Source organism: Centroberyx gerrardi, chromosome 6 (genome assembly GCF_048128805.1).
Source record: "Centroberyx gerrardi isolate f3 chromosome 6, fCenGer3.hap1.cur.20231027, whole genome shotgun sequence".
Taxonomy (NCBI): Eukaryota; Metazoa; Chordata; class Actinopteri; order Beryciformes; family Berycidae; genus Centroberyx; species Centroberyx gerrardi.
This window is the reverse complement of record NC_136002.1, coordinates 4,820,870-4,841,192: the sequence shown is the minus strand read 5'-3', so window position 1 is coordinate 4,841,192 and position 20,323 is coordinate 4,820,870. Positions and strand designations below refer to the sequence as shown.

At 39.8% G+C, this 20,323-nt stretch overlaps 1 protein-coding gene across 3 annotated transcripts in view; it reads left to right on the top strand.

The window, feature by feature from the left end:
- LOC139916543 (kinase suppressor of Ras 1-like) overlaps positions 1-20,323 on the top strand; it is a 57,152-nt gene that overhangs the window by 4,353 nt on the left and 32,476 nt on the right. Inside the window, exon 2 of one of the 3 annotated variants that reach the window (XM_078284081.1) lies at positions 9,772-9,912. In XM_078284081.1, coding sequence (XP_078140207.1) covers positions 9,772-9,912 — 141 coding nt within the window. Of the gene's footprint in view, positions 1-9,771; positions 9,913-14,204; positions 14,368-17,554; positions 17,656-20,323 lie in introns of those variants that run through there. The other 2 variants (XM_078284083.1, XM_078284082.1) reach the window with 2 other exon arrangements.

The window sequence follows — 20,323 nt, the reverse complement described above, 5'->3', positions numbered from 1 at the left end:
TGCTGCTGTGTTTTTTAATTTGAGTTGTCTCTGCACAGTGAGTAGAAGTGGTTATAGTTATCTGGTTTCAATTGATATCCATTAGCTGTTTGAAGTTAGCAAATGCTAACTTTTCTTCTCCACTAAAGGTAGGCTAAGCTACGTTAGTTTATAGCATTTAAGGGGCTATATCAAGTTAAAGGTAACCTACCTGTTTGATGATGATGCTTATCAGCTTGGTTTGCTAATATACTGATTTTGATGAGAAGAGCTAGCAAGAGAAGCACAATCTTTGATAATGCTACATTAACTTTGGCACAAATAGCAGCTTTCAGTTGAGTTTTGAGCATTTGCTAAGCGCTCGTGCAGCAGATACATCTGTGCAGTTCTCAAACGAGTGTGACACACTTTACAGCCTTAATTCCCAGATTTGTCACCATAGCAATTAACCCTTAAAATACCATAATCAGCATTTTATGCTGTTCTAGCCAAATTACCATGACAAACAGAAGGACCGTTCTATCCATTCAAGTTCAGAGGCACTATGCCGGGTTTATTAACAAGCACAGATCCTGTACAGACCCACGGCATGTGTTCTGTTCAATTCAATTCAGTTCAATTCAATTCAATTTTGTCATTGTACAATGAACAGTACAGTACAGGTACAACGAAACATGGACTTGCGAGCTCCCAAAAGTATAGCAACAGGTATCCAAAAAACAGCATTTCCAGGGTTCAAACCCTAATGACATTTAAGCCCAATATAAGATATATGCCATCATAGGCCACGCCCACATCACCAACCAAAACCAAATCAATTTGGCGGACTTGGGTGGTCCAAGATGCATATTTGTAAAGCAAGGATTACTGGATCTGGCTACCAGGTTTGGTGTCAGACTTATTTTGTTTGAGATGTGGCCTTTTAAAATTTGAAATGTCACTACAGCGCCCCCTTTTGGCCAAATTACATGAAATTTGGTACATTACATACTACAGTACATACTAATTCAAACAATCAAATGCTGAAAAATTCTAACTTACCTTTTCAAGAAAACCAAGAACATTGTGGAATTCTGGGAGCTAACGTTGGGGTCTTATAACATATTAACACATTAGAAGAATGCGGAACAATGAAACTTTTTCAAAAAATACTAATTAGCAAAAAATTCAATGGGCAGACTTTGGCTTTCCTTGAGGCTAACTTGTTGAGCAAGGACAGCTGGAAATGTGTACCGAGATTCGTGTCAATCGGATTTAGGAATTACGGCCTTTCAAAGTTTTAAAATTCAACCTTAAGTACAGTGCCCCCAACTGGCTTATTGGGGTAGTATTTGTTGGGAGGCATTTGCCTACCATGTACACAAAGTTTCATGGTGACTGTGCAAACCTACCTTGAGTTATAAGCTATTATGTGATAGGCCACACCCAATGTGCATAGGCCACGCCCACTAATTCCAATCCCAACCAAGCTCCATATTTTGACAAATACACCAAATCTCAATAGGAGATATGCATTATTGGCCTTTGTGGCCTATAGGAGCCAATTTTAAAATACTTTTTAAGACATGGTTCAGTCCCTCTACTAAACTTAGCAAGTTTGGTGATGTTTGGAAAAAGGGTTGATAGTTATGGCCAATTATGTATTAGGCGACACCCTTTGTTAAGTCCATTGGTTACTGGTGGTGATATTGTTTATCCAAATGGCCCCATTTATAAATCATTTGTGTATTTCCTCCCTTCTGTCCCTTCTGCACATGTACCAAATGTAGTTTTAATTGGTCAAAAAGCCTTAGGGGAAAAACTGGAAAAAAATGCAATATAGCCAAAAATCCAATATGGTGGACTCCAATTGACAAATCAAGTCAATTGGACTTTTGATGTGGGACTTTCAAAGATGACATTTTTATAGTGTCAGTTATAGCGCCACCATCAGGTATCTGCCAATCTTGTAATTGTGGATTTCAGGAGATTGGAGGTATTTTATGGAAATTAGTATCACATTAAGATGACTTGGATAAAGAGTAGGCCATATTGCTAAGAAGCCAAAATTCTCAAGCTTTATCTTGTTGCATTGTAATCATTTAGCTTTATGTGTTTATATGCCTAAACTAATCAGTAACAATTAATAGGATGTGATTGTTGGTACACTTTGGTTTCTGTATTACTTCAGCGCTGATGCCATGTTGATACCATGTCAGGGTAGTTAAGGTGTAGTGTAGATGTCAAATTAAAACTAATCTCTATGAAGTTCCAAATTCTGCAGAGATTCAGTACAGTTTGCAAATTAAGAAAACTAGTGAAGTCAACGTTAGTTTGGCATTTCTTTCTGCTGTATTAGTCGTTGAGGCTGTTGAAGAAAGAAGGCAGCCTCAAGAAAATGTCGATGATAGCATCAGGAAAGCCCCATGTGGTTTCTCAACCGCTTGGTCTCTTGCTTTCTCTCCTTTCATTTCTCTCTCCCTCCATTGGTCCCTGTGTATCATTTGTTTTCTCCTCCCCTTTTTGACCTTTTTTGTGGCTTTTGTTTTTACTGTTCTGACAAATAACACCACACACCCCCTCCTTTTTCATCCAAATTAACCCACACTGACTATAATTGTGCTTACCTTGGTGCGTTGTAGCCTAGTTATTTTCATAAGCGTCATAGCGCCCTGCAAAGTCTGCAATAGATGTCAACTGTGATTGAAGTTCCAGTCATGTTTAAGAAAAATGCAGCAGTAGAATTTCCCTTGTGGACAATAAAGAATATCTAATCTAATCTAATCTAATCTAATCTAATCTATCTCAACAGTGATTTTTCCCTTTGGCATAGCTGCTAAAACTGTTGGTCAAATGTCTTGTTTTTCAGTTTGTTCCGAAAGCCTTTCCTATTTGATATGCAAATAATACTCCATATGTATCCTCTGTTCTATATTTTCTACCAATTTGCCTGAGATGCAGAAGTCTTTTTGTATTTTCTCTGCTGTGTCTGGTGTTGCATTCCATAGTCTTCATTTTGTATGAATTAATTTTAGCTTTTAGTGTCACTGGCCATCCATTCACATGCATAATGTATACCCACTGACCAGGGTTGTTACAGTTTGGATTAGTTTTTATTTTTGTATAGTTTTCAATTTTCATTTCAATTTCAGTTTTGATTTAGTTAGCTTTCAGTGTGGGTTTGGTAGTTTTAGTTTAGTTTTTATTTTATTTTTTATTTTACAAATGTTTAGTTTTTATTTAATTTCAGTTGTAGTTTTAGTATTTTTGGTAGGAGTGGTATTTTTCAAAGTATGACTGAATGAATATTTGTTGATAAAATATTCAAATGGTATCGATACATTGATGACATCTTTTGTCTGTTTGAGGGGGAAACGGATGAATTACAAGAGTTTACAAGACTTCTCAATGAAAAAGATCCCAATTTAAAGTTCACTATAGAATATGCTTTGGATAGAGTTCATTTCCTGGACATGTGGGTTGAGAAGAAGTCTGGTACACTATGCACTACTCTATACAGAAAAGATACAGATCGAAACACCTTACTGCTTGCCAATAGCTATCACCCCACACCCCTAAAACGAGGTCTACCAAGAAGTCAGTTCTTCAGACTCAGACGAATTTGTCATACCACAGAGGATTTTATTGACAAATCGGTAGATATGAAACAAAGGTTTTTAGAACGGGGTTATCCATGTGATTGTGTGGAGGAAGCCTATCATATGGCTTTGCAGAAATCAAGAAATGAATTGTTACAAAAGAATCCCCCACAGAAAAAGAAATACTCCATCATGTTTAGTACAACCTATACCCCCAACTGCCATAGACTGGGTTCTATTATTAAAAAACATTGGCACATATTCTCATCAGACCCAGCAATATCCATGGATTTGAAAGAACCACCACAAATAGTCTATCGAAGAGGACGTAATCTCAGAGATAGCCTTGTACATGCTAATGTAAAATCAGTGAAAAAGAGTACATAGGCCTTGTTAAAACCTCTTCCAAATGGGTGCTACAAATGCAGAGGATGTGCTCAATGTAATAATATGGTCAAATGTAACTACTTTTCTCATCCTCATACTGGGAAAAAGTATTTTATCAATGATGTCATCACATGTTCCACTTCTCATGTAATTTATATGATCAAATGTCCTTGTGGGTCAGCCTATGTTGGTAAGACATCACGTTCATTAAAACAGAGAATAAGTGAACACAAGAGCTCCATAAGGAGGAATGATAGAGATTACCCATCAGCAGTACATTTCAATGACTTCAAACATGACATCTCATCATTCAGGTTCCAGGGCATGGAAAAGGTGACTCTGCCAGAGAGAGGTGGTAACATTGACGAAATTCTTAATAGAAGAGAAGTATACTGGATATTTAATTTGCAAACTTTATCCCCCAAAGGATTGAACGATGAGATTCCATGGCATGTCATGCTCTAAGGAGCTTTGGGATCAAATAGACCTATTTATGGTGCACTCAAGATACAAGTATTTCATATGATTGCACAATTTTGAATGACTTATGACAGCTGCAAGGCCGATGTTTTCATTCATTAGATATGCAATTTCTGTAAATATTTTTGTAAATAGACATAAGTATGTGACGTGGTGTCTCACTTGTTCCTGTTTTTCTTTTCTTTTTCTTATGTGTGGACTATATTTCGACAGATTGTACATATGTCACTGTCAATTATTGAGAGACACTCCCACAGGAGAATAATTGTCCCACACCTGTGCACACAGAATGGGCGGAGCATTATCTATTTAAGATCATTGTTGTAAGAATTGTTTAAAATACTCTTGACGAAGGTCCAGAGGGACCGAAACGTTAGTATGATCAATAAATTGTGATGCTGAGCAAGAGCAGTGTGCGGGATCTTCTTTTCTCAAGACTAAAGTATAATGACAGAAGTTCAGAACAGGTATTTTGTAGTGCAAATAAAAAATCATAAATTCTTTTAGCGTTCAGTAAAAATAGCCAAAAATTCTCTACCAAAAGTTAACATAAAACAGAAATGAAAGCTAAAAACACTTCACATATATTTTGATTTTAATTCGTTAGTAGAAGTAGTAGACGTAAATGTAAAGTAGAAGTAAGTAGACAAGATAATTTTAGTTCAGTTTTAGTCTTTTTTCAAATTTCTTTCAGTTTATGACAATGTTTTTTAACTCCTAGCTTTCGTCTTTATGTCTCTTTACAATAATAACCTTGCCACTGGCCCACTGATGAACAGTTAGGATATTTGATCCTTTTTCACCTGTGATCCTACTCTATAGGCATGACACTGCATGAGATTGATTACCCTCTCAAAGTGCACCATTGCCATGTTTTTATCCATTTATTGTACATTGAAATGCTGTAGCCAAGCCTTATCCTTTTGTGGTGTACTATGCTGTGTATGTGTTTGTCATGCGTGCTTACTGAGTGACAATTGTGTAATCTTAAAGCAGCTACCGGGTCTGGCAACTGCCACCATTTTCTCTCTAGATGAAACGGAAGAAAAGACCTTCCTTCGAGCTGCTGTCACACAACACATAATACCACTACACAGTATGCACACTTAAGCAAACCAGGTGGGCACTGTTACAGATACCTGCTGTCTGCCCCCCCCCCCCCCCCCCCGTCCTCTTGCAGTCCTCTTGTAGTCCTCATGTAACAGAGCCGAGGGAGATGCAGACAGCGATAGACATTGAGTAACTGCGGGCACGCCACTACGGTATGAGCCCAGGCCGTGTGTAGTGCAAACTAACACCCTCCTTTTTTCATCCAAGGGCCCATAAGCAGCAGAGTGCATCAACTCACCTAAGGCCATTTTCAGATAAGGGAGGGACACTTGGGACGCAGGCACGCTGCCTCCTGCTGCAGCTTTCCCACATAGATAGTGCTGTTGAAATTTTAATGTGCTCCACATAGGATAGGCGCGCTGGGACCTTAATAGGACCGTCAAGAATTGAAGATAGAGACGTAAACTTTGCATGCATCTCCAGCCAGCAGCCAGTAGCCATTTTTGGTCAAAATAGATGAAAGCTTGTGGTAGGGTTTACGGTGTAGCTTTTTGCTTTTCCCTTGAAGCACCTTTTTTGGATGTGTTTGAAAGTAAAGTAATAAACGGGGGAGCCACTCAAATTCAGCATTCAGATTTTTCTTGTGCCCTAACTGAGTGCATTGGTGAGACTTTATATCTGTCCCATATAGCAGCTATAAGATATAATTTGATTCACTGTGACTCTAAATATGGCTGGCCCTTCTTTGTAAACTGTAATTTTCCCTCAATTTCAGCTGTCTGTCATGACAAACATTTAGCCAGCATTTGCTGCTGTGCAGAAAACCACACAGGTCCACTGGTCTGTTGTGTAAAAGCTTGGCAAGCACTGGTGAAAAGTGAACAGTTTGGAGCTGTCTGTCTTAGCGTGACCCCATCATGTAGCAAACCCCTGATGTCATCACAGGGTTTCCATGGCGTCAGTTGCCATAGCAGCGACGGTGAGGCTGACGCCCCGGTGAGAAAAGCGTCTCGGTGTTCCTCTGGATGTAATGAAGACTATTTATAGAACAGCCTGTCAGCTGGAAGGGGAGAGCTGATAAAACCGAGCCAGAGATGAGGCTGACGCGTCTATCTGGGAGTGACGTAGAAGGTGAAGCAGGGAGGGTTTTTCAGTTTGTTGTTCTCAGGGATGTAGTGGAGCGCAAACTCACCGGAATAGAGTTTAAACTCTATTTGCAGAATAGAGTTTACCATCTATTTAGGCTGACATAAATCTTTAGGGCGTAAATTCACAGTACACATCATACCAGGTAGTATCAAACTAAATTAACTTAATTTGACGATAGGATCTTTTAAGGGGAAAAAAGCAGAAATTAATGCTTTCCTGAAAGTTGATTTTTGTTTTAACTGGGGGTTGTTTGCCTTATGATAATCATAGGTCATAGTTTACCCTCCTTTTTATTTACTACTATATCACAGATTGTTCTGCTGAGATGTGGATAGGAGGAGAGCCGAATGTTGATAAAACTTTACTCAAGAAAACTTGTGTTGGTGTGTTGGTGATGTGTGTGTATTTTAACATGTTTGCATGTGTTTTAAGCTGTAGTTCTCAGCTAATATGGTCAGTCTGAGAGGCATATTTGCTCATTCAGGATCCTGGCTGGGGAAAACCTTTCCTCGCTCTGTGTCCTGCTGGGAGTTCCTACTTTGTCATGGTTTCATACATTAGGAGGCTGTTCTCTACTGCTGTGTGCCTGTGATGTTCCAATCAGCAAAGGTCAACACTATGGGAATGGTGTGTATTATTGATCAAGTAGGACTTTAAAGTCACAATAAAATTAAAAATGACTCTTTCTCCTTGTTAGCTAATTCTCCATATTGTAACATACACCTATTTAACAGTGCCAAAAAATTTGGGCCATTTACTTCCTGGGAAACGGTGTATTTTTAGTGCCTACTTAATGGTGTACCAGTAGCCAAACATAAAAATTCCAACCAGATCACAGATTTTTGACCCCGCCCCCTGCCTCAACCTCAGCCTCAATTTCATTAGTATGACTTTCAATGGAAAGTTTTAGCGTTCCATTATGGTCTAAATACTTTTTCAGAGGCTTTTTCATACAGACAAGAATAGAATTATTGGGGAAACACTGAATCTTAATTTTTCAGGGCATGAAAATGAAAATGGTCAAATGTAAAGATATCAAGGCATCAGGTATCAGCAGCTTCAATCTGTAGACTTATCAGTATCAATCTGCAGAAACCCATATCCTTTTCGGTTTTTACTGAGAGAATTTTAAAAACAAGCCCTTAAAGTCACTTGACATTTACTTCAACATTTATTTCAACTCAACATTTATTTTAACTTACTGTTGAACGTTCTCTGGTGTAGACCTGTGGTGTGGACCACCAGTCAGGGGGATTTCCTCACACTGAGTCAAGTCTCACTTCTCACCATTGTTTTACATACAATACTTAACGTTTATGGTTGATATAGCAAGAAAATGAAACCAGTTTGGAAATAGTTTTCACACCTGGTTGTTGGTAATTCAGATACAGACTTCAGATTGTCCCAGGTCTGCTCATGCAGATAGAAATTAATTAGCCAGAGGCTAAATGAAGAAGACATGGGCTTCATCAAGAACTATAGAAATGGGAATATTATGTTTTTAATATTCAACATTATGTAATTTAGCACTTATTTGTCCAGTCTCATGGTGCATTTGTAGTTTTTAAAGCTACAGTTAGCTAGCTCAATGATTTCACAACGCACTGTAAAAGTATAAATATCAACCATAATTCAGGTCAGGTAGAATTGAAAATTGTGACCAAGAAAGTCGTACATTGTGACCTTTAGATATGCATTTCCAGTAGTATACATTAAGGGATTTCCCCTCAAATGCTGACCAGAGTAGTCAGGGTATTTCTGTCTTAATATGAGAAGATGATTGTGGGAATTGTGTGAAAACTGCCAGCTAAAGGTGTGACAATTCACAGTTAAGGTTACATTTTCACAACAATAGAACTTTTACTTCATTTTATTAAGTGGATACTGCTCAAACAACAGCCATGATTGGTAGTAATTGTTTTTGTGTGCTGTAAACTGTGATGAAGTTTGCAAGGTTGGAAGTAATGGATTACAATTACTCTGGTTACTGTAATTGAGTAGCTTTTTGTGTACTTGTACTTTTTTGAAGTCAGTAATTTTACTTTTACGTTGAATTTTTTTTATTTTTTATATACGTTGATATATATTTTGACTGAATTATCGTGTTTTGCTCAATTTAAAATCCCATCCATTACAGAGTTCAAATTTTGTAGTCTCTCCATTAGCATTATTGCATTATTAGAAACTGGACAGTTGTAAATTACACCTGCGTCAAACCTGCTCACGCATGAAGAGGAGACATTAACTTAATTAGCTGGAACATTCAATTTATCGATAGCTTAGTTAACATCCACCCAGCTTCAGTATTATCGGTTTGTTTTAGCCTGGTTTTTGTTTAGCTGGCCTCAGTTCGCTAGCCTTGCTAGCTAGTTGGATAGCTGATAGTGAAAGAAACATCTGTGTAGTAGTGTTATTGAATAATGGGCATGGACATTTTCAGTTTTTTTTGTTGTTTTTTTTAATCACAGATGGAATAATGACATGACTTTCAAAATCTAATTTTTACAACACTCAACATAGTAACATGTACAGTATCACCTTACCTTACCACTGATACTGTTGAACTGTCTATCCTCAAATGCCACAATTGTCTGTTTTTTATTGAAGTGATTCAGTAGGCCTAGACTTTACTCTAAGTACATTTTAAATGGGATACTTTTTTACTTGGGTAGATTAATTTTAATAAATGTACTTCTTTTTAGGTACAAGATAAGATGAAACTTTAATGTTCCCTGTGGGGAAATTGTGTCATTGTTGTAGAAAATATTAAGAGGATACAGCAAAGAAAATTAGAATACAAACAAGAATACAGCAAAGTAGAGTTATTGTTGAGGCAAAGAAAAATGAATAAAAATATGTACAATATTAGAGTATAAATGACTGAAATATGTGCAGTGTGAGAAAATATCAATATCAATATCAAAATATCAATGTAAATATGGACATGCATACATAACAAATTGGAGAAAAACAATTTGTGAAGTTACAGCATACATTCAGTATGTACAAAAATGTTCATGTCAAATTTCAGCAAAGTAAAAGTACTTCTGTTTGAGTGGGATATTTTGGTAGTGTTTCTCCAGGCTGGCTGACCTTCTCTCTGACAGTGAATCAGTATGTGGTATCTGTGTGTTGTCTCCACCTACAGGAGAAGCTGACCAAATACATCTGTAAGCAGCTGCAGTTGAAGCACCGGGTGCCAGAGAGGGAGAGGACTGAGACTCTGGCTGGATTCCCTAGACTGGAAGACTGGCTCCGCACAGTGAACCTCAGACCACATTTCATACAGGTGTGTGTGTGTGGGGGGGTTTGTTTGTCTGTCTGTGTTTTTAAGGGTTTGCACACAATTCATTGTGTATGGAGGTAAATCAGACTCAAAACACGTAGAAGAGATTTGAACTCAAACCAAAGAAGAAATTCACAAATTTGCAGAATTGTTTTTGAATACATGCCATTATGTTTCCAAACATGTAGCATATTTTTACACATGTAATTTTGCTCTTGAGTACATTTTATTAAAATTCAACGATTACAGCTTCTCAAATCTGCGATAACGACATCAGAATGTGTTTGTCTTCTTGCAAGGTGTCTGTGTCCAAAGATTTGAGAACTTGTAGAAAGGAGAACGAGCAAGGGAGTGATTAATTACATGGAATCAAAAAAAATCTGCACATTTATGTTTGTCTTCTTTGAGCTTACGTGAAAAACATTGCACAGTATCGCAGAAATCTCATCCGTGTGTTCTCAGATGTCTAATATACGGTTGTATACACAGTATGTGCCACAGGTAAGAAGTAACGATTCTTCTGCAACAAAGCAAATTAAGGTAATTGAGATTGTAATGAGATAATTGTGAACACTTGGAAGAAAGTCATGAAGTCCACTTTGTTGTGCAAGAGATGATGACATTGAGTAACTCGTTTGGAGGCAAAATTATTTGCTTTGAGGTGTATCATCTTCCATCTCACTCCCAAATAATGCCAAATATAAAAAAAATACAAAAATATACTTTATATAATTTTGTGTAATAGTTGGGATTTCCTTGATTATGTATGTACCAAAAAATATTCCAACTGTAAAGTTGGACTATAGAGCATTCTGGAATACATGCAGAGGCACAGTTTACATTTTCAATACATTTGTTTTTAAATTTAAATCATTGTGAAAATAATATTGCTTAAAATTGGTATTATTTCAGGCAATTAATTTAACATGAAAGTTCAGGGACCATGAATTTGCAATGAAGTGTTTTGCTCACACGTTCTCACACAACTTGCTACCAATAATTTGGATTAAGTCAGGAGAACAATGGGTGGTATTTTATTTCTTCAGCAGTTTAAGATCCAGCTGAACCACTTTTGCATATTTGTCTCATTGGCAACTGAAGCTTTAAATAGAGCAGTCATCTGAGATCTGACAAACAGTGCTGGGTGAAGGAGACAGTAGCTGAGTTTCCATCCAACTGAATTTTAAGCAAACTTGTGAAATGTTGCAAAAAATAAAATGGAAAGACTTCAAGAAGATTTCAAGAACTGATTAGTATTAGGCACAATGTTATTGTTATGTCTGTTTGTAGTGTCAGCTAATGTTGGTCATATTTGATACTTTATCTGAAGGCGAAAACAAAGAAATGCACTTGGCAATATTCTAATTTACCAACTAATGGTCATACAACCCTGATGGAGACTTAGACATGTTAGAAACAACATGTATGACATTTCTGGGAGGTTGTGGTGGACAGATATGTTACAGACAACATTTCAGGATGTTCAAAGCCACTTTTGAACTGTTGTACAATGAAATCGAACCGGTCGTGCCAAGCCTATGTCATTATTTATTCAACAAATGTGTTTCCATCTGTCATCAATATGTTAGGCATATCCAGATGGAAAGAATGGCAGGTGTACTTTTGATGTGCTTTTTGAAGAAGTGTCCAGGCCCTACAGCACCCTGGGAGCCCCAATGCTCACCACCATATTGGACACATATCCATAGAGGTCCACGAACTTTGGCTTACCGGTGGTACCCTCTAAGATGATTCAGCACCAGCCTGTCCAATGTCTTCATGATGTGTTATGTTAGTGCCACAGGTCTGTAATCATTTGTCATTAGGGGCACGCATTCTTTAGGCACTGGGTCTATACAGCAGTGGTTCTCAACTATGAGCCATGGAGGCCCAAGACTATGCAAGTTTTCATTCTAACCAAACACTACAGCAGCTGATTTCACTGATTTGTACACCTTCAGCAAGAGAGGAGAAACTGATCTGTGAAATCAGCTGCTGTAGTGATTGGTTCGAATGAAAACCTGCAGACTCTTGGTTGAGAACCACTGCTATACAGGACGACACAATCGTGACACCCTTTGCAGCCAAAGTGACATGCTGAACAGGTGCTGGAGGACTGGTTGGCACATGTGATTGGCACCGATGGTTGACACCTTTGGTCCTACTGCCTTGCCTGAGTAGAACCTCCTCAGCTCTCTCCTCACCCCTCAGAGATGGGGTTATCAGAGATAGAAAGAAGGTGGGGTTCAGCTGCAGCAGATCCATCTATTTTGCTGTATATATTAGGTTGACTTATTTTGCAAAACCAACATCTTATGAGGTTACACAATGCTACAAGGTTCTTGTCATTTACATTTTTCAGCACACCGGATATATTAGCTTACATTTTTACATAACTCTTGTCGTGGAAAGCAGAACCACATTCAGTGTCATACAATACTAACATGACCATTATATTTAATTTGCCAGTTCACTGGCAAATTAAATACTATTTCTGAGGATTTCAGATATCTATATTCTATTCAATACATTTGACACCACTGCTCTGTTTTGTCAGATCCCGATTTGAAATATGGTTTGCCACCATAGGTTGTACTTGGATAAGAGTACTGAACAGTCAGTCCGCAGTGAAAACATTTGCTCTTCACTCTTTCTGTCTCACTCTTGTTTATACCTGCCACTCTGTCACTCTCTTTGTCATTTGTACCTTTACGACTAGGCCTATACACCTACAGCATTCTCCATCGGTGGTGCAGTCACAGCCAGTCTCATGACTGACAGTTTCATAGCACTTAACTTCAAAGTTAAAAGCCCAAAACAGGCTTGTAAAGCTATGCTCACTCAGGTCTCCGCCCTTGTAGTTGGCACTAGTCACTAACATTTTTTGTCAGTATTTTGTCAGGACTTGCACAGGCAAAAAAGGGTAGATTTCAGCTTTTGTTTTTTTGTTATCATGGAGACAGCTTGTTCTGCCGTGACCAGTGGAAAATGGTCCAAATGTGGGGAGCGTTGCCAATTTAGGTGAGCCGCTGGCTTTTCCCATGCCGAGTACTAAAGCATCATGGTCTAAGCATGGCTCACAATGACTAAACACTATGGCGTAGTGGCTAATTGAATATGTTAGTGCTGGTCTGGAGCAAAATGGTTATATCTAAATTAATATCCGTTATTACCTTTTTACTCTTTATTCTCCAAACTACAGTTTTGCTGTGCTAAAGACCCAAGTCGTAGTATATAGTATCATTTCCAACCACAAACTGGCAAGTAATCAAAAATTGCTAAATTATTCCACATTACTATTTATGTGTTATTGTGTATATGCCCTGGGCCTCTGATTACCATCTGTTACAGACCAGTCAAACTGGTTTTAACCAAACCTATTTACAAACATAAGGGATTTAAATGAAGACGATCAGCATAGAAACAGAGAGGTGTGTGAGAAAGACTTGTTTGGAGAGATGAAGAGAGGGATAAAGTGATTTAAGGATGGATAGTGGCAAGAACAAAGTTCATGGGAAAGAGACAGAGAAGCAGTGTGGGAGGAGGAGGGAAAGAAAAAACAAAGGACGGTGTAGGAAAGAGGGGATGGTAAAAAGTAAACCTTTTGCTGCATTCACACCATATGGGAATATGGCGGTTAGATGATTCAAAACAATTACTTGAAAGTGTTCACGAGTGCAATTTTGAATGAAGCCGTCAAGACGTTACATTTACCATAGTATTTACCATGTGAAAGCTGAGGTGAACAGTATTTTCTATTAGTATTTACCATCTGAAAGAGTATTTTCATGTAGGAAGCTTATATCTACCTTCTTTCCCATGTGATGTGAATGCATCACTGTTATAAGGGTCCGGTTGGAAGGATCAGAGGCTGTGAAAGTGAATAAAAAGACAGATCAGGCCGGTGGGTACGTGGGCTATTGGTTGGTTAGAGTGCACCAGTGTTTTGAATAGCTCTCCCCCTCCACTCAAGCCATATTGCTCTATGTGATGAGCACTCACCCAAACTAGAATGTGTTGAGTCAGCTGCTCTGCAAGCCTCCTCTCTCTCTGTCCCTGCCCAGCATGCTATTTATACACACCCAAACCAGCCTCTGCACATACCACACACACACACACACACACACACATCTACACATGTAGTCTGATCTACACATATGCGCGCACGCACTTGCACACTTGGCAGAGCAAGAGTACACACAGACCTCAGCAGACTCAACAGGGCTTTGCGAGCAATAGTACACACACACTGACACAGTAGACGGGATCGGACCTACGCTGCAGTGTGACTGGTGTTACCTACTCTGCTTTTGGTCGCAATTGGGGAAGCGACAGGTGGGCTGAGAAACGCATAGACAGACCAGCAGAGAGGAGGAGACACACAGGCTGACGTACACACCGCATGGGAGTACCGAACTCCTGAAGACCAACACATATGGTTTTGTTCAGGACCCTGAGGTAGGACAAAGTTATATAACATGAGTCATCGTTTCATCTAGTAGTATGAGACAGCACTTTTCATTGGTTATGTCTAATTTATTTTATATGACTGAAAACCTATTTTGGCTACAGGTGTAGATCATGAGGTATATGCAGCTGCATAAATGGTTGGTTACAAATTTGGAAGTAACATTTTGTGCAAAACCATGCAGTCCCCTTCGCAGTAGAGCTGTTTTCTTTACATATCCAAGAATGTAATGCAATCTTTGTTTCATGTTACTCACTGTTTACTTTGCTTTGTCAAGTATAGTCAGCTTATTTTTGAGGCGTTAGTAAAATGCACCACAGTATTGTTCAGTTTTGACATGCGAATCCTGTAGGGCAGCGCCAGACTAAGCCATTGAATATCACGCTTATCAAAAGTGTTAGCGATTGAATGAAATTCTGATTTAACGATGATCACTGCCCAAAGCATTGATTAGTTGAGAGAGTTAACATGTTGATATGCTTTTTTTTGGACTGAGTGGATTTTGTGTGTTTCGTCTCACTCGGTCCCTAGCAGTCCTTTCTTCCTGAGAGAGTCCTGGCCAGCAACAATGGTCATAACCGTGGCTCCATCCACACTGTGAGTCACACTACAGGAATGCTTTGGCCACTGAAACACACTATAATAAGTGGCAGTGGTTGCTGACAGTTTCTGTTGACCACCTCTGAGCAGGGCACATTTGTCAGCCACTATAAATGTGTGTGAGTAACTGTGTGTGTATGCGAGTGTGTGTGAGGGAATATGAGCATATACAAACCAAATGCCTTGTATCCCCCATCACACACACACACACACACACACACACACACACACACACACACACTAGTTAGGCACTTAGTTGTTGTCGCCCAAACTCAGTATAGCAGTTTAGTAAAATACATGAAGAGGCAGAGACAAGTCAGAGGCGCACGTGAGTTGGCAGCTGTAGGCCGATCTTTTTGCTTAATGGCTTCTAATGAGGCTCCTCCTTTTTCAGATGAGGCACAAGCATGAAAGGGTGTGACTCTTAGCGCCTGCACAATGTGTCTTGCAGCCATGTAAATCCCTACATTTAAATACATGGTAGGCATTTAGATATATGGCTGTTGTGATAATCAGTGGTAGCAAGAAGCTGATTAGTGTTTTTACTCAGCATGAAGTAATAATCTGCAAATTTTTCCACATAAATGCATGTCCATTTTGATATTTTCTATTGCTTATTAATGTAACATAATAGTGTAATTTCACATTTGCTGTTCTAAACACCTGTGGGGGGGTTCCTCTTTCCCGGGAAAAATCCTTTGCTGCACAGGAAGTGATGCGTTTTATTTTTATGGAAGCATCAACAGCAGTTTGTTTGGAATAAATAGAAGAAGGTAGAAGAAATAGAAGAAGCCGCAGTTTACATTGAGTGTCTTTATTATTACAGTATGTTAGGCCAGTACCTGTATTGATTATAAAACATCAAAACAATGACCGCTTATCACCAAAGGTGTTGCCAAAATCGAGAAAAACAAGAATCTTGCAGATTACCACTAAATGATGATGAAACACAATGATTTTGGACCTATATATAACCATAATGTGTTTCTTACATACCTGTAGTACTTGGACCCACAGAGAATATTGGCTCCAGTCCAAACGGGGTTTGTCAAAATATCAAAGCCAGTCTGTGAAAATGATATGGAGACCAACTGACATATTTCTATTCACAGCCTGGAAAGCAGCAGCACCGCATTTCCGCTCAGTGGATTGGCTTCTACCAAACTCTACTGTTTACAATCTGACCTGACAAACCCTGTTTGGACTCATTGTTAGCAGCAAGAGGCAACAGAGCTCGCTGTTTCAACTGACAGCTGACTCTAGAGCGAATATTCTCTGTGGGTCCTACAAGTCGCCAAACATTTCCTTTAAGCAAGTCAAATGAATGCAAGCTTGGTGATTGTCCCTAGCTTAATCTTAAAGATGACACTGGTGTCTTCTGACTATCTGAAAAGTCCACATTTCTATTAATGTAAAATCCACTTTTCTTCTGTGATATTTAGTCGCTTACAAATACAAAACAGACATCTTCCTGTATTACTGATACCCTGCTGGAATACCTCAGCATTAGGAATGTGGAATCTAATGCTGGGGATTTCACACTGACTCAGTATTGTTCTATGAATGAATCAGCACTGCTGCAATCTCAGGTCAGTCGGAGTAGCAAGCCAGCCTTAAGGAAGGGGCTTGGTTTAAAGAAAAGGCCGCTCAGCAAAACCCCTGTTTCCTGTCAACTAGTGGGAGACATGCCCCCCCCCTCCACCCCCTGCTCTCTCTCTTTTCTCTGTCCTCTCTCCCCTTGCCTTCTCCTCACCATCTTAGTCTTATATGGCGTGCTTTGGACAGTGCAGGAAAATGGTACTGTGGAAAAAAAAGAAGGCAGGCATGCACAGGAAGTGGAGGATTTCTTGTGAAGTAGGGTGGAGTGCAACACTGATTAGACATGTGGTTTGTATAGCTGCTGTCTTCAGGAAATGTAAAGAGGGCAACTGCATTAGCTGCTGCCATGCTTATCTTACCATTATGCTCGCTGTTATTATGATTTGAACGCGCTGGCCGATACACAGAAAGAATCCTCGCAATCAAGAAACTCGGTCTCAAGTATATGGATTCCAATTCAACTTATTCAATATCTTCTATGTACTGGCTTCTGAATAAATGTGATAACTGATCATTCACTTGTGTGCTTCCACTTTTGAATTTGTTTTTGAATGCAGCGAACGGAACAAATAATAATAAATACATTCCCGCTGCTACTTCTAATACTATTTGTACTACTAGCATTTTACTGCTCTGTGGTAAATAGCCAGTGGCCCAGCATTGAGTTCAGAGTTGCCAAACGTGCTTTGTCAAGTTGTGTCAGGGCCAACCAGCTAGCTTTGATTTGAGGAAAACCGATTGCACAGGGCTCGAAGGGGTTTTACAGCCTCATGTCTACCCAGAGGGAGTTTAGGAGGCAGAGACGTCCTACGGTCGGACGCCACCAGTTGCTGATGCACCATGTTGGCATGCCAGGAAGACAGACCGCCTGGCTGGCTGGCTATCTGGAAAGCCTTGCTTAGAAAGGGGGAGGGAAGTGCTAGAAGGAGGGAGGAGTGTGATAACAGAGCTAGGAAGAGTCGTAAGCTCTCTCCCAGTGTGTTTCCCAGCAGTTTGCTGCGCTCGCCGAATATTTCGTAACATTGCCTGGATTATGAGAGCAGGAGCTCCCATGCTGAGCACATCCTGTCAACCGCATGGTAACGTACCAGCTTTTGATATCTATCTGTGTGCTCTTACAGTATGTAGCCTATGTTATACGGACTTCAGGAAAGGCTTTTTTTTTGTCTTCAGCAGGCTGTTTTTATCAGGTGTTTCCTTGTTTCCTGTTTGACAGGAGTGCTGCTGGAGAACTTGTTTCCGCAGCGTTCACAGGTGGAAACCCAACAATATCCGTACCCCTCTGTGGAATAATGCCGCTATTTGAGGCAATTACATTCGGTTTCGGCATATGTGCTTGTGTACTGTTTGTTCAGCTGTTTGTGTCTTTGTGTGTCAGCGCTGGCAAGTGGCAAGTTTCATGACGGGTTCCCATTGGCCTGTTAGGTGGAGGCATAATTCCAGACCCACGTGCCTGTTTAGTGTGGACTCTACCCTTCCCATTCAGTCTGTGTGCTTCATTGTTTACCGAGAAGCCCTTGTGTATGTGTGTGTGTGTGTGTGCGCGCGCGAGTGTGGGTGTGTTTACTTGCAAGTGCGTGTGAAACCAGTAATTTGTATGAGGGGAGGGCGTGGTGTGTTTATGTGTGTGTGTGTGTGTGTGTGTGTGTGTGTGTTGGGGGGTTGGGGGGGGGGGGAGGTGCTGTGACTATTTTCTGTGTGCGATGACCTTCATAGGTTTACAGGAAAAGTTTTGAGAATTGCTCCCCCCCCCCCCCCCCGTTACACAACCTTTTTCGGTTCCTCTCTCCTGATTTTCTGCCTGTGTCTCTTTCCTTCTTTCCTTCCTGTCATTCTTGGGCTTACATCACCTCTAAACACAACCAGTCAAGGCATGCCCGGACACTGCCCAGGTATCGGTATGTGTCAGCTTTGAAAGGTTTGAAGTCCGTCTCTCCTGCTGTTTTTTTTTTCACCTTTATTGATCCAGTCAACTGAGCTCCATGCTCTTCTCCAGCAACACCCTGCTTCCTATATCCAGTTCCACACATAGGGGCTGCCCAGTACAACCACCGTCTTCTACTGGTGGCCACTGGGAGCTGCCCAGTACAGTACTGTTGCTCATTCACTTTCCCCACCCACATTTTCCCAACCGATCCAGCTTGCACACAGGCCTTCCAATCACAAGCCCACTTCTCTAATCTCTTTTCTTTCCAATAGCTGAATTGATTTGCTCAATAACAATGAAGATCCAGTCTGGTGAATAAAAAGGAACAGAGCAACAAATATCAAAGAAATGAATAATAAGTTAAAATAAAATAAATAAATAAATAATATAATCTAATATAATACAAAAATATGTCTAAAAACATAACACAAAAGTTTGCTCCTCTTGTTACAACGGGCAATCCCTTGATTCAGTCATGCTAAAACAATTTGTTGCAGAGGGCAATTTATTCATCCTAAGTCATCTTGCTGACCCACAACCCTTACTGACCCCTGTTTACCCTCAAAGGTGCTACATGTGGCATTTTAACATCAATAAATCATTACCACATTAATTTTGAGACTAGCATTTTACAGCATGTGCCACCGCGTCGGATTTGGCGGGAAATCTGCTGGGTTGCTTTATGGCACAAAACAGGAAGAGGGCGCTGTTCTTTCAGAGCAAATGGAGCTAAAGCTTTCAGTGTCAGAGAAGCAATGGGTTTTATGGGAAATGTGGTTTAATTTTGAGAAACTCTCACTATCAATACCACTGATGTGAGATCTTTTCTATAGGAAGATGTCTCTCTCTTATTCCCTCACTAGCTTACTTTTTTGCCTCTTTTCACACACATGCTCACTCCACACACACAGACATGTACTCACACTCAAGCACCTGCTTTATGTGCTCAGCTGGCTCTGTGTGTGTGTGTGTGTGTGTGTGTGTGTGTGTGTGTGTGAGAGAGAGAGAGAGAGTGTGTGTGGACAGCTGGGGAACATGCAGCTCATGCTGCTTCTGGATGGCTTTGAGGAATAGCTAGTTGAGATTTTTCAACTAAACCTAAATTAGACTTTTTCTTAGCAAATAGATGAGCTTATGTCAGATTTATCACATACCACCCATAGAGGGCCGTGAGGTGACGTAACACGGGACTCCCTATTTTCACGCCATTTTGCCTGGACTGCGTCAAAGGGGGCGTGTTTTTGTAGAATGTGCTGGTACATGCAAAGTGCGTACTTCACAAGCCCACACAACTTGTTCAAATTGATCCCATTGATCAAATTATGTTTCCTGGAACATAAACAACTGCTATATGGAAAATCAAGTATTTATATAATGGTTAACTATAAACAATAGGAATTCCTTTTGAGTTTTCAATGTAAAAAAAAATCGAAACCTGTGCAATATGAGCGTGAAACACTCTTTCCCTGTCACACAGGTAAGGCTAACTCAAAAACAGACTACCTCCGTAGACTAACTCTTTAGAAACCCCTCTACAATGCGGCGTACATATAATCCACCAAGCAGTTACAGTACTGCAATTAAATTTAAGATTTGGAAATTGGGTCACCTGTTATCCCCACAATCGTCTTCCAACCAAAATGCACGATAGGAGGCTGGTAGCGAGCAGTGTAAACCACTTCTAAAAGTTGAGATTTTATTGAAATACGAGCTGCTTGGTGGATTGGATGAATGCCAAATTGAAAAGTGGCTCCTAAGGATTTGTAAAAAGGCCTTAAAGTCGAGATGAAATGAAAAATGCATTTTTAACGCTTTTAGAT